General features: G+C 35.0%; 1 protein-coding gene and 1 non-coding gene across 2 annotated transcripts; both read left to right on the top strand.

The window, feature by feature from the left end:
• The first annotated feature begins 4,391 nt into the window (after window positions 1–4,391).
• LOC120177577 (protein BEARSKIN2-like) lies at window positions 4,392–6,232 on the top strand. The gene is made up of 4 exons (XM_039183675.1): window positions 4,392–4,398; window positions 4,443–4,720; window positions 5,612–5,902; window positions 5,954–6,232. Exons 1-4 carry the CDS (start codon window positions 4,392–4,394, stop codon window positions 6,230–6,232), a joined length of 855 nt encoding a protein of 284 aa, XP_039039606.1.
• A 9,034-nt stretch (window positions 6,233–15,266) lies between these two features.
• On the top strand, window positions 15,267–15,378 carry LOC120177669. Its single transcript, XR_005521450.1, has one exon. It is a non-coding gene; the product is annotated as a small nucleolar RNA R71 (small nucleolar RNA).
• The last annotated feature ends 304 nt before the right edge of the window (window positions 15,379–15,682 follow it).

Below are 15,682 nucleotides of genomic sequence, written 5' to 3'. Positions count from 1 at the left end.
TGAGTTGAATACTTCCAAAATTATCATCGAACCAAAATTAAGAACTCGAACACGCATTCAAGTGATATCTATGCCATTCTGTTACTGATATAACACTAGCATTGGTTTCTCGGCTTAATATGTGATCCATAACTTTTAAGATCAATACCACACCTATGTTTATTTGGTCATAAGGGTATTTTGGTTATTTTGATGCTCAATGTTTTTCCATTCATTTCAAAGCTTGAGGATGTCCATTCATTCTTGGGCTTGGTGATATTCTCGAGTCATTTCTATTCTAGGGGTATTTTGGTCATTTTACAGATTCAGTGTATTTCAATCTTTCCTTCCGTTCGATCTTACTATTAAATCCAATCTTATCATTTATTTCAGTCCTTTCAAACAATTCTGACAAAAGAACACCCCCGATAAATTGTTCTTCAGGTATTTACTTATAACTCGGATATTTTCGGGTCAAGTGCCTTCTCAGATTTTACAAACGAAATATCATGAATTTTTCTGTACAAAGACATGATCTTAACAATTAAATCCGTAATTTATCGAGTAAAGTACAAATCATTAAAGTACTTTCTCATTCCGGGTCAACTCAGATTATTTTTACCTTTCAAGGGCATTTTCATAATTTCTTAACCAAATAGTTTCAGTATTAACTCTTTACGAAAATAACTATAATTTAGAGATCATATGGTTAATTTCTTTTCAGAACATTCTCTAATCTTGAAATGATTCCTTAACAGACTTCTAGTATCGTGGATAAACCCTCTTGGGGTTAAAAACCGGTTATCCGAATTTTCCAATTAAAGCTAACATTTCTTCTGCACATCTGTAGTTTTATCAGACCAATAAGTCTTTTCAGAGTTATTAATCAACTTTTAGGGATAATTCTTGTCATTTTCCAACATAAGGGTAATTTTATAATTTTACCTAATCGAACTATTTTCATACCTTATCAAATGAGATAGATTATAAATTGCATATTCAATACTGATTCATATATCACTTAATCTCTTAACTTGTAATTGAATTCAAATTATCCTTCAATTTCTTATATTAGTCGTCTGATCCATATTCAGTTATGAAATTTTTACTCTATTCGAATCGAGTGTAGAACTTCATTAATTACACATATGAGACCAAACATTTCCATTCATGCATTATCAATACCAACATGTTCTATAAAGCATAAAGAGGTAGTAATATATTACCTCGATTTCTGTGCCATACTGATCAACCATTAAATTCCATTTGAACACCCTCGATCTTGAAATCAACTTCCAATAATTCCTCAGATGCATATCAACAGAAATTACATAAAAAACGAAGCTTAATTCCGATAAACGGATCGAATCGAGTGATAAATCAGTTAAAAATAGCTTATCGGGTTCGAATTTGGCGAAACAGACTTCGGATTCGGATTTAAGACGTCATCAAACATAAAATATGACTTTTTTGAAAATTTTGACTTTGCAGTCAAAGGGTTTGACTGGCAATTTCGAGGCCTTCGTGTCCGAATTTGGCAAAACGGATTGCGGATTCGAACTCAGGTCGTCAAAAATTATAAAATATAACTTTTCGAAAATTTTGACTTTTTCGGTCAACGATCAACGGCAGTCAACGGTCAACGGTCAACAGTTTTACACAAATATCACTCTAACATAAATTAATTACAAAATTAGCACCCTTGTAACAATATTTACAAAACTAGCACCCTAGTTTTACACAAATATCACCCTAACAAAAAATTAATTACAAAACTAGCACCCCTACGCGCAGTGGCGGCGCGTGAACATTGATACGGTGTCGGAAAATTCCCGGAAAATTTCTAAAAATTATTTTGAGGCATTTTGAAACACTTACCAAGATCAGTTCACAATTTTGAACGGTTGAGAGCTCGATTACGAAATATTGAAAACTTTGACTTTTGCACCCCTAAACTCATCGGCGACGACGGAGAAACGGTGAACACCGTTGGACTCGAAACGATTCAAGGAACACGATGGTACGGGAGGTGTCGAAAACGGATGGCCGAGTCGTCGTGAATCGACGAAAAACCAACGGAAATCGAGTTAAAACCGACGATACTTCCAACTGAAATTAACGACGAACGACTATGATTCACGATGAAAGGTTTGAGGGTTTTGTTCATCGATCGACAACGAACACGGTGGTGGTTTTGGTTCGTCAAACGGACGCCGGACGGTGAGTAGATCGGAGAGGAAAGGAGGGTCAACGGGGGAGGAAAAACTAAGAAAAATACGCAGAAACAATCGGGGAAGGGTTATAATTCATCCCATAAATAATGGGTAAACCATGAGTTTAGTCACTGAAGTTTCTGCACTTTATAAAACGGTCTAGTAACTTTACGATTTTATAATTTAATCCCCAATTTCTTCCAAAATATCAATTTAAATTCACCACTTTATAATTCCTAAAATTTAGCCCCTAAATTGGGTTGTTACATTAACTACTTAAAATGTAGAACTTGTCCCAAGTTAATGTGCTGTGCGTGCAAAGTTTAGTTATTCATTAAACATGAAAGTTATATACATTTAACGTAATTTTACATGCATGCAAGCTAACTAATATGTTTTTCAATGTTTAACGTATATGTTAATGAAATCTTAGTGGAGTTGGTAAAGGTTGAGGCTTTGAATATCCAGGTTCAATTTTCATCTTATATAAATTATTTGCGTGGACTCTTCGAGATATATTCTTTTTGATTTATTTACCTTTAATGTGGGTTAGCGGTAAGGTCACGATAGTTATTTATAGATTGATCAGGTTAGAAAGATCTGATAGTATAAATCTGTCAGCGTAAAAGTCTTGTCTAGGTCTCGAATGTACAATATAATTAACTTAAAGATATATGCTCGGAGATTTTTATGAAATCCACGGAGATTAGGAGGTTTACGAAAGGTGTCCGGAGACATAACAGTTTTATATATATTTATCAACCAAGGTTGGATGTGGTGAAAACTGAAAAGTAATTCAAAAATATGTTTTTAAAATGATCCAGTAAACTCAAGTAAATTTATAAAAGATAAGGTTAGCCACGCTCCTGTAGAGCATGTAGAGCAGGCCCTGTGGTTAAAGCAAGCACTAAAAAATACTAATCATAGTCTTATTCCTTAGACTTGCTTTTTACGCGAGCTTTAACCCTCCCCGGCGGCGTAGTGACCGGTCGTCAACTTCCTCTTACAGCCCCCACCCGTTGACACTTATTTCCATATTTACTTCAAATTCATTGCTTCCATCTTTCTCCTTGTGTGCATATATATGTACACGCACGTTAACATTAGAGAGAGTTTTAGAAGGAAAGAAAATAGTTCAAAGCTTGTTAGTTGATCATCGAGATTTTGGCTACTAAAAGAGGTGAATGGGTTCATCAAACGGAGGAGTGCCACCAGGGTAAAGTGTTTTGATCCTTTGCTTGAGTTTTGATCCTTTGCTTGAGTTCCTTGTGAACGTTTGACTCAACTGTTTAGAGTTTTAATTCATTCTCTCATCGATGTTTATCTAAAATTATCATTATGAATTCATTGAGTGACCTCAATAATAAAGGAAATTGTTATTCTTCTTAGAGGTTCTGAATTCTTACAATACTATTTGTAGAATGTGTTTGCATTGTCAATTGACTAAAAAATATCCGAACATGTATTATCTTGTACAATTTAACATCGTAATTCAAATCCGATCCGCAGGTGTTCTACAAAATTGTTTTCTCTACCCTATACCGATTTCAGTTTCAATGTGTCATGCCCTACTCCTTTTCCAGGAAATTTTACATATTATTTCGGGAAAAAAGGTTTAGAGAAGAAACGTTGAGAAGGAGAAGCTTGACTAATTAGCATTATTCTTATTTATTTTTATTAGCTAAACAACCAAACAATTCTGTGCGTGTTGTAAAATATTGTTTTTCATAGTCTCATGCTATGAAGATCTGCCAAAAGTTGCACTATGATATTTGAATCCAATAATATTTAATAATTATAAAACTCATATGTAGAAGAGGCTCTCTCATAAAATTTGATTTTTGACATCCTTCTGATACTTTGTCTTGATTATTAGTTCCTGTTTGTTTGTACTTAGACATAACTCAAGAGCTGTAGACTTGTTAGTGTATTAAAGCAATCAAATGAAAGCAAAGAGTTTTTTTTTTACGTGGTTGGGTGATTACAAGGTATTATTTTTTAAAATATTTCTAATCATCAGATAATAAATTATTTAAAAACCTTGTAGAAGTAGTACTCGAATCTAAAACCTCTAAAAATAACAATCATCCATTTTAATCATCAAAGTCGCTTAACTCGTGAAAGAGTTTAAATCTTAGTCTCTGTAGTTATTTTCCGGGCTATTTCAAGTTACAACCTCTGGTATAATTATATGATGAAATGAAAGGTAGATTAAGGTTTTTATAATATGCAGTGTGTATGTATATACAGAGAGGTGTAGGATCGGATCAAGTCGACAAAACGAGTGGCACTTTTTCAGCCACAAGGACCGGAAATACCCGACAGGGTCGAGGACGAATAGGGCAACCCATGCTGGGGTATGGAAAGCGACGGGTAGGGACAAGTGCATTCGGAACAGTTACAAAAAGATTGGTATGAGGAAAACCCTTGTTTTCTACCGAGGAAGAGCTCCACATGGCCAAAAGACCGACTGGATCATGCATGAATACCGACTTGAAGATGGCGACGATCCCCAAGCAAACCCCACTGTTAGTTCTCTCTCTCCCTCATCCAACTTTGCCAACTAGTAAACGTTAAATTGTGGTTTTGATCCATCTACTGTACTTAAATTTGGTACTTAATCTGTGTACTTTAATCTATCATAAGTTGATCATCAGAATTTTATGTTAGGAGTAACTTATAAAATTTTAGAGGAGAGCAAACTTATAAAACTTTAGAGGGGAGTAAAATTATAAAATTTTAAGGGCGAAAATAAATTATTAATAAAATTATAAAAAGAAAATATAAGATAATTTAAAATGTTTTAGGAACCTATTAATCGTTAATTTTTTAATGTTTGGTTAGTATAAATAACTAATACTATTAACCATTCAAGTAAAATTCAGACATTTTTTATTTATTAAAAGCAACCATTCTAACACAAAAAATTCCACAACACGATGAGTTAAGAGTACTTTTAAGAAAACTTAATGGTCAGGTAGTGGATCTTGACATTAGATTTTTTGAGATCTAATTAAAAATTTTAAAAGTTTCTAAGGGGTCAATGAGAATTTCTAAAAACTTTTAGTGGTTAATTTAAGTTTTCAAAACCAATTTAGGGTTTAATAAGAATTTTCAAAATTTTTAGATTGGCCTTATTAAAATATTAAAGAAAATAAGATTTAATGAGGATCTCCTAGTTAAAACTTCTAAAAAAAATGAGAAGCTTAATAATTTTTTTTCAGAATTCATCTTCAACCTGTGTTAACGGAGTTAATTATTTAAATGGTATTATAAAATTTATGATTAAAATATGTAAAACTAAAAATAAGTTGAGTATAGTAGAGGGACCAAAACCAGGATTTGGCATTAGTAAACATATTGTTGATTTCATCATTCCTATATAAAATGTAAAAATTGCATGCTGCATGCATGTGTAGGAAGATGGATGGGTGGTATGCAGGGTGTTCAAGAAGAAAAACCTGTTCAAAGTTAGCATTAACGGAGGATCAAGCATCAACTCATCATCGAATCGACAGCTGAACAACACTTCAAGCGACAGCCAAACTCCACCACTGTCCTTCACGCACAGATCAAACAACCCCACCACTCAACAATGCTTGGAGGAGCTAAACAAGGCGGAGCTAGCCCTTCACTATCCTTCCCTGCACCCTCCTCAATACTCTATTTTTCAAACCCAAACTCAAGTCGGCTATAACGAGTACCCACCGGTGGGTCTCCCATCGGAGCCTCATCATCATCACCCCATAATAATCAAACAGCTTATTGGGAACCCTAGGGATTGTGAAAGTGGGAGTGAAAGTGGGAGGTACCAAGCGGGTCTAGAGGGTGTTGGTGGTGCAAGAGATGATGAGATCGAGGGCATGAATGAATGGGGGATGCTGGACCGCCTGGTTACATCTCATGTAGGAATAGCTCAAGATTCTTCCAAAGGTTTGAGGTTTGAGGCCAGCGCCGCCGCCAACGGTGGTTCCTCGGTGCACCCAATCAACCAGCTTTCATTTCGAGGAGAGATGAATTTTTGGGACTATGGAAAATAGTATTAATTATTCACCATAAACTATACATATATAGGTTTGAGGTTTGAGCTTGGTTATGTTTACGATCCAAAGAAATTGAATGAAATAGTGATTTATATTATGTTAAAGGAATTACTTTTAAACAAATACCGATCATTTATTTATAGAACCATTAACTATTTATTGCAATTACTTTATGTTTGTTTAATTATTATATAGCAAATATATTTGGTCGGTTTATCAAGCTGTTTATTTATATTCCCTAGTATAGAATACAATATATTTGATTATTCACCTATTATTTTAATTTTGTTTTGGCCACTCAATTATTTTCTTTTTTTGGAAATCATCACTAACGTCGCGTTTTGATTTTATTTTCGTAACTCACCATTAAAAAATAACATAATATTTTTTGCTAGGCAATATGATTTTATTAAAGATTAAATCATACACCCCTAAGCCTAAGTTGTGAACCTAATTAAAAACCTTTTGGAAACGTAATGGGGAAAACTGTACTCTCCAACCTGGTTGAAACGATCCCCTGAATTCCATTAAATCACAAACACAACCTATTAACAGTACGTGTATTTCATTTGATTACATTATGAGCTCTCAATACTTCAAACATGTTTTCATCATGTTTTAAACATAGTTTGACGAGATAGTTCTTGTTTTGCTAAATGATTTTGTTGAACCATGCTTTGAGATTTTGATAACCACAAGTAAATAAGTTTAATAAAATTTTAAGATTATTTTTAATTTGGTTTTAAGCTTATATTTGATTCAACCATTCGAATATAATTTTTTTAAGTCAAAAACTCCTTTACTCCTTACTCCTTTGAAAATTCAAGTCATACAATGGAAATAATTTTCAATCATTTTTACAAAGGGTTTCAGGTCTTGACCATGAAAAAAATTGAATTTTTAACCCTAGAGTACCAGTACTGCAAGAACAATACTGATACTATTCATGTGGTACCAATACTCCCTTTAAGTTTCTTGACAAACACAGATTCCAATATACTATTTTTGTACCGATACTCTGTGAGTATCGATACTGGTATATATACTGTAAGTGGAGTACCGATACTCTCCTCTCACCAACGGCTAGATTTTTAGAATTAATGCAGACAATACTAATACTCCAGGCCAAAGTACCAGTAGTCAAGTGTCTGGGCAACATTTATTATGGAAAATTTTATCCCAGCGACTCTATTAACTCCTACAACAACCCAAACAGCTAGAATTGAATGAAGGAGTATAAGAATAAGATTCTAAGTGATATGTGAAGACAATAGATCATAGAGAAAGACAAAGCAATCATATTGAGCCAAAATCAAGTCAATATTCTTTGTTATTGAATTGTGCAAACACATTCCTAGTGAGGTTTTTCTAAGTTTGCTATTTGTAATTTCTTCTTAGGAAAGGTTGTACACTTGAGACTTTGGGATATAAGTCTAAGTATGTTGTAAGGTTACACCTTGTCCTTAAAGGTTTGAACAAATTAATGAATTTGTTGAAATCCTTAGTGTTGAAGTTAAGGTAGTGGATGTAGACTTCATTGAAGAAGTTGAACCACTCTAAAATTGCTTGTGTCAAAATTTTCAATTTCTTACAATAAGCTTCATCATTCTCTTAATTACCAATTCACTCCCTCTTGGCTATTTCATTGGTTCGATTGACTCAATAATTGATATCATAGCTAATCTCATTGGAAGGCTTAACATCCTCTTGAGAAGATCCTTGGAAGAAGTCAATCAATTACTACAATGACCACTCTATCTACTTCCGACATTTTTTGGTGAGTCTCAATCTATATAGAAGCCTCCGTATGTCAATGGTGCCAACTATTCTTATCGGAAGAATATAATAATGGTATTTATTCAAGCCACCGATTATTCAGTGTGAGATGTCATCACCGACAGAGCATCAATTTCTTCCAAGAAGCAAGGAAAGTTTGTTGTACCGAATGTTAAGTCTGAATGGAAAAATGAAGATCAAAGACTCATACAACCAAATGAAAAAGCCATACACATTATATTTTTTGCATTAGGCCCTAATGAATATAGTAGGTTGTATTCTTGCTCAAATGTAAAAGAGATTTGGGATAAGCTTGAAGTCACACATGAGGGTACAATTCAAGTGAAGAAATCAAATATTGGAATTCTCACTCTCAATTATGAGAATTTCAAAATGAAGGCTGACGAAGACATCTAAACGAGATCGTTTTACTGCCATCATCAACGATTTAAGGAACTTTGGGAAGGTTTATCCCAATAAAGATTTGGTAAGAAAAATGCTTACATCATTACCTTCATCTTGGGAAGGTAAAGCAACCGCTATTGAAGAATCCAAAGATTTGGAGTTGTACACCCTTGATGAACTCATCGAATCATTACTCACTCATGAAGTGAAACTTCAAAAGAAAAAGGAAGAATAAGAAAAGAAGGTAAAGAAAAAGAAAGTTGGGATTGCTCTCGAGTCCACCAAGGAAGAGAATGATTCTAGTGAGGATGAAGATGAAGAAATAATAGTTTTTGCCAACAGATTTAGAAGATTCATGAGGTTAATCAAAGGAAGAATATTTCAAAGAAATGAGGGTTCAAGAATAAATATAAGGACAAGAACCCCATCATTTGTTATGCATGCAAGAAAACGGGACATATCAAGTTTGATTGTCCTTAATTGAAGAATAAGGGGTCACCTAAGAAGGCATAAAAGGAACATGTAGCTACATGGAGCAATGGAGAATGATTCGATGAAGAAGAACAAGAAGTATCCAACTTGTGTATTATGGCCATCGAGAGAGAAATGAAGGTAACCTCCAGTTGATATAATTTAAATGAATATTCCTTTCATAAACTACAAGAGGCATATGATGAATTTGCCTTAGAATTTGAGATCATTCTTTCAGAGAATAAGAAAAATATTTCAAAAATGAAAAATAAAAATGATCTCTTATCTAAGACCAATTATGAACTTGAAAGTAAGATGAAGGATATGCAAGTCAAACTTGATGAGTTTGAAAAAAGAAAAATCAAGATTTGCACAACTTACTTTCTAAAGTTCATGATGACCATCCCAAAGAGCTTGATGATCTCCAAGCTTTATTTAACAAAGTTGGATCAAACCAATTTCAAAAAGGTCAAACTTCAAAATCCAACTATGTTAAAAATAACTTTGGATAATACAAACATAAAGGTATCCAAAGATCCTCTAATGAGAAAGTTGTTAGAAGCATACTCATTGGTACTAAGGAAAAAGATATCCTAGAAAAATGGATACCCAAGGGGCTAGATTATTGGGAACTAATGCCTATTGACCCAAAAGAATTTGGGTACCAAAAAAAAAATAATCTATGTTTATAGGTGGGGGAGCATTTCTACAAGGCCCAAAATGTAAGCGTAAATTCATGGTATCTTGATAGTGGATGCTCAAGACAAATGATTGGTGACAAAAACCGTTTCAAAGAGCTTAAACTTAAAAGTGAATTAGTAATAATTTTTGGTGACAAATCTAAAGACCATATAGAATGAGTCGGTTCAATTGGTAACAATTCTTCCATTTTAAGTGAAAATATGTTATATGTCAATGGTTTGAAGCATTTGTACATAGTATAAGTCAACTGTGTGATAAAGGACACAATGTCATTTTTTTAGTCTAATGGTTGTAAAATAGTTGACATTACATCATACATGATTATGCTTGTTGGACATAGAATTGGAAACATTTACATGGTGCATTTAGATGATAATGTTTCTTCAAATGTATGCCTAGTAGCTAAAGATGAAAATGATTCATGGTTATGGCATAGAAAACTTGGACATGCTAGTATGAGTATATTAGATAAACTTGTTGAAGGTGATCTAGTAAAAGGTTTACCAAAGCTAAAATTTGATTTAGACAAAATTTTTGATGCATGTGTAAAGGGTAAACAAAAAAAGTTTCCTTGAAATCCATTAATGATGCTCCATCTAGTAGGGTATTGTAATTGATTCACATAAATATATTTGGGCCTATTAGGACTATTAGCTTAAGTGAAAAACAATATGCTTTTGTTCTTGTTGATGATTACTCTAGTTCACATGATTTCTCTTTTTAAGTGCTAAGGATGAAGCTTTAGATAAATCATCACATTTTCAAAAATAAACTAAAATGAAAAGGCTTACTCAATTTCTAGTGTTAGGATTGACCATGGAACCTAATTGCAAAATCTTGGTTTTGATAAATTTTACAATTCTTGTGGTATTAGCCATAATTTTTCAGCCTCTAAAACCCCTAAGCAAAATGAAGTTGTTGAGAGGAAAAATCAAATTTTAGAGGAAATGGCTAGAACCATGCTTTGTGAAAATAATTTTCCAGAATGTTTTTGGGAGGAAGCCACAAACATCGCTTGTTATATTGTAAAAAGAGTAATGATTATGCCTATTTTAAAGAAAACTCCATACGAACTTTTCAAAAAATAAAAAGCCTAACATTAGCCATTTTCACCCTTTTGGGTCTAAGTGTTTTATTTTAAATAATGAAAAATATGATCTTGTAAAATTTGATGCAAAATGTGATGAAGGAATATTCCTTCGATATTCCATTAATTCTAAAGCTTTTCAATTTTTTAACAAAAAAAATCTATTGGTAGAAGAGTTTATTCATGTTGTTTTAGATGATAACCCCCTTCCGAGTAAGGAATCTTATATGGAAAATGGTGTAGGTATTATGACATCAAATGAAGTTAGTGAACCATCATCTAAAGAGGATATGCAAGTACAAACATAAGATGCTCTTGAGAAGACAATTCAAGAGGAAATGAAAGTATCATGCCCAAGGGAGTACAACTATGTCAAGGATGGTGAGATTTTGGGTGATCCATCCAAAGGGGTAACTACTAGATCCTCTCTTAAAAATATTTGTAATTTTGTTGCATCTTGTAACCCCCCAGACCCGGTCTGTAAGTTAGACCCAAACCTAAGTGGTCACTATTCACGTGTTGTGAGTACTATAAATTATACGCAAATAATGTGCAAGTATACATAATCGCTCAAGTTATATAATGATGAGTATCGTCTCAACAGGGATTGGATGAAATTACAAAAGTCTAATCAAAGCAATGCACTATTCTATCTAAGTATAGTTAGTCTTGATATATACAAATGTCACGGCAATGTAAATGTGTATGCTGGTGGATATGGAGTGATGGTCTGATGGTGTAGCAAATGGAAATGCAATGACAATGATGGATGTTTAATGTTGAGTATGGTGAAATGTCAAGGCAATGAAAAATGGTAAAAACAATAAATAAATAAAAATAGAATGAAAAGAAAATAATCCTCACATGACAAGCTTCCAATAGAATGAGTGGTAGGGATTGATCTAAGGATGCTAAACTTATTTCTCAAGTATATTTAAGCTACCTGGTCTTTACTTACTCGACAAAGCTTTCCTAAAGTGTTCAAAAGAACCTAACAGAATAGGATGCCAAGGCATATGCTCTCACTCAACGATGTTGGCCAGCCTACCCTATTGATAAGGATACCCTTTTTAGTCATTGAAATCCTATCCTAGTCTCTTCTGAGATCTAAGGGATTAAGTTATAATATTCCTAGGCCGGTTCAAAGCCCCTTGAAAATACTATAACCCATTACTTATGAGGATCTTATCTTGCTTTTCTTCCGAATACTTACAAGTATTTTTAGTCTAGGATTCTTCTGAATACCTAACCTTCATCTACGAAATGGACATTTCCATGCCTCTTACAAGCCTAGATGGTGAAGAATTCATAAGCAAAGCAAATAAAGAACCAAAATAAACTTAAATACACCATTAAAAATAAAGTTTAAACAACCATTAAATCAACCACCACCAAATAAGTTAGTTCATGGTGGGGTTCAAAATATCCAAACACAAAGTCATGAAAATATTTGTTCCAATAACCCACAAATAAATATAAAATAGCAGCAAAAAGGGAAGTTGAGAAGAAGCCTTCAACGCGCCACTAGAGGTCTCCTCTCGGCCATTGTGAACCACCTAGCTCGCTAGCTCCTTTCGGCGCCTAGCTTGCCACTCCTCTGAGATTTATCAATGGAGGAATATCCCAAGGAAGAAGAAAAGAAAAATCTAATTTTTGCTACAGTATGCGTGTGCGTCAATCCTCTCTTCCTCTCTCCCATGAGGTGTCATATATAATAAAACAATATCTAGGGGTAATGATGATATTGTTGGGTACAAAATACCCCTCATACCCCTAGAATCACATGTTGAGCGTGAATCTTATCCTCCAAGTGGTAGTGGTCCTCTGGTGGCTCTGGCAGGCGGTTACAGCAGTCCTTCACGTGCAGAGACAGCTGTCCTTGTGCAAAAATATCTTTTTTGTCTTTTTATATGCCATAAATGCCGAGGCATTTCATTATGCATTAGGAACTTGTGATGCCACGACATTTCTTCCTAAAGAATCCTTTTTCTTGCTATTCCCTGCACACCACAAACAAAATGCACCTTTCCCTCAAGCAACAACATTAAGAAATAAAATAACACTACCACCACAAATGCAACTATATGCAACTTCATGATCCTAAAATGCCTAAAATGAGATTTTAAACAAACAGTAAATTAAGTGAAAAAGGCCTTAAAAGTAGCCTTTTTAGGAAGTTATCACGCCCCCAAACTTAAGCTATTGCTTGTCCTCAAGCAATGGATAGCAGTTACATAAGTAAAATGTCATGACAATGTTCGACAGTAAGACAGTAGGATAAAATTGAATTTTAACCCTCAAAAAGAAATAGGGCTCACCCATGAGCTATTTGAGATATGGTAGATCAATCCAGCATTAAGCCATTTCAGAATTTCTTTCATCACCACTTGCTTCATAACAGGGTTGAGTCTTCTTTGTGGTTCTATTGAATTATCGTGGTAATCTTCAAGCAGAATCTTGTGCATGCAGATCGTGGGGCTAATGCCTTTTAAATCGGCCATAGTCCAAACAATTGTTTTTCTATGTTGCATCAACACACTTAACAAACTTTGCTCTTGGTTAGCAGTAAGGTTAGCGTAAATAATCATCGGTAAAGTCTCATCGCTACCTAAGTGTACATATTTAAGATGCCCTGGAAAAGTCTTAAACTCTAGAGTGGGTGGATGTATTAATGAAGGCTTAGGAGGAATAAATTCATCAAAATTTAGAGGTTCTAAATTCATACCTGATCTAACTTGTAGTAAGCTGGATTCTTCCTCAAAAATTGGAAAGTTGTCGGACTACACTAAGCTTTCATCATCCACCCAATATTCATTTTCTGCTAGCTGAATGAAATTGTTCTGGCAAAGATGTTCATTCTCTTCTTCAATCACTGAGTTTAATTCAGAAATGCCTTTGTATTCTCCAGTATCATCAACATATTTGAGTGTTCAAAAAACATTGACAGTCACACACTGATCAGCCACTCTCATGGTGAGTTCACATTTTTCACAGTCTATCAAGATACGTCCAGTGGCTAGGAAAAGTCTTCCCATAATGATTTGTGCCTTGGCATCAACTTCGCCGTCCAGAATTAAGAAGTCGACTGGAAACACAAACTTATACACCCTTACTATGACATCCTCGACTCTCCCTTCAGGTTTCACATGGGATCTGCCGGCAAGTTGTAAAAAAACTGAGGTGGGTCTTGCATCTCCTATGCCAAGCTTCACGAATATCGATTTTGGCATTAAGTTGACATTTGAACCAAGATCACACAGTGCCTTTCCAATGAAATTAGCTCCAATTGAACAAGGAATAATGAAGCTTCCCGAATCATTTCTCTTTGGCGGCAACTTACTCAATGAATAACAAAATTCTGTTACCGTGGCAACAGTCTCAACTTTCCTCTTCTTGGTATAGATTTCCTTCAGAAATTTGGCATACATCGGCATCTGTTCAACAGCTTCCAAGATATGTATATTGATATGGAGCTGATCAAGAATATCCACGAACTGAACTTCATCATTATGCTTCTTCAATCTTTGCGGGAAGGGTGGGGGGAGGTCTAGCTTCCTTAGCTGCAGGAATAGAATTTGCTTTTGCCTTGGCATCAGAATCTGGTATCTTAGCAGAATCCTCCTCCTTGTCCTTCTGAGTAACTCTATCATCATGTAATTCAAATTCAGTAGTGGGATTAGAATCATCATGTTGTGGCCCACTATCCTTGACTTGTCGATTGATTTGTGTTCCACTCCTAAGAGTTAACACATTGCAATGCTCTTTTCCAGGTGCTCTAGTGACTTCAGTATCACTTGGCAAACGTCCTTGCTGATGCTCTTGCAATGCCGTAGCAATCTGAGCAACTTGTCCTTCCAAAGCTCTCAGAGATGAGCTATGGCTTTGACGTAAGGTGCCATGACTATGAAGTAAAGCTCCTTGATTTTTAATTGAAGTAGAATGGTCTTGCAGCATTGTCTTCGTAGTGGATATGAACTCTTGAATTGTAGCTTCCAATGAACTCATGCTTGCTAAAGATGAAGCTCCTTTGTTGGCATTATGCCATGGCATAGCATTTTGGTAACCTTGAGGCTCATTGTGATTCTGCTGCCGAGTAGGTTGATTAACATTGTGGGCTCCTTAATTTCCCCATGAAAAATTGGGATGCTGACGCCATCCAGCATTATAAGTGTTAGAATAAGGATTGTTGTTGGATCGATTTTAATTACCTATAAAGTTGATGGACTCATGGTTGGTTGGGCATTCGCTCTCGTGATGATTGCCTTGGCATAACAGACATGCCAAGCTAGTTGCTTTCACTTCCTTCACATCAGTGGAACGTTGTAAGTTCTTCAATATATATTAGTGATGGCTGAGAGTTGAGCGGGCACCGAATCCTTGGTATCTAACTCAAATGCTCCAGGTGTTCTCCTACCACTCCCAAGCCTTGAGGAATGAAACTGATAATCATTATTAGCAATTCTGTCCAAGATAGTAAACGCCTCAGTAGGTGATTTATCCAGCAATGTCGCATTTGCCGAGGCATCCAGTAACATCCTCGTTGGTGCATTAACTCCATTATAGAACATGACTACTTGAGTTAAATCATGAAAACCATGATTTGAACACTTTCGAAGCAAACTCTTGTAACGATCCCAACACTCATACATGGATTCATCGTCATCCTGGCAAAAAGATGATATTTCATTCCTTAACTGCGTATTCATGTTTGGTGGGTTGTACCTCAATAAGAAACTCTTACAAAGATCGGCCCATGATTCCATAGAACTGGCTGGTACACCACTCAACCAAGCCCTTTCTCGGTCACGCAATGAATACAGAAAAAGCTTTAATTTCAAAAAATCCGCATGCACTCCTTCTTGGCGAAAAGAATCACAAACTTTCAGAAAATTGCGAATGTGCTTCCTGGCATCTTCAGTTGGCATACCCCCAAACTGCCCAATAGAATTCAACATGTTAAACATGACTAGTTTCAGCTCGAAATGTGCAGCTTGAATTTCAGGTGC

The sequence above is a fragment of the Hibiscus syriacus genome, unplaced genomic scaffold, assembly GCF_006381635.1.
Source record: "Hibiscus syriacus cultivar Baekdansim isolate YM2019G1 unplaced genomic scaffold, ASM638163v2 tig00112293_pilon, whole genome shotgun sequence".
NCBI classification, from domain to species: Eukaryota; Viridiplantae; Streptophyta; class Magnoliopsida; order Malvales; family Malvaceae; genus Hibiscus; species Hibiscus syriacus.
Note: the sequence above shows the minus strand (reverse complement) of the source record. Positions and strands in the feature narration are given on the sequence as shown.

Coding starts and splice junctions, on each gene's coding strand:
- LOC120177577 (XM_039183675.1), top strand. Junction 4,721..5,611: donor ATCCCCAAGCAAACCCCACT/GTTAGTTCTCTC, acceptor ATGCATGTGTAG/GAAGATGGATGGGTGGTATG. Junction 5,903..5,953: donor GCTATAACGAGTACCCACCG/GTGGGTCTCCCA, acceptor ATAATCAAACAG/CTTATTGGGAACCCTAGGGA.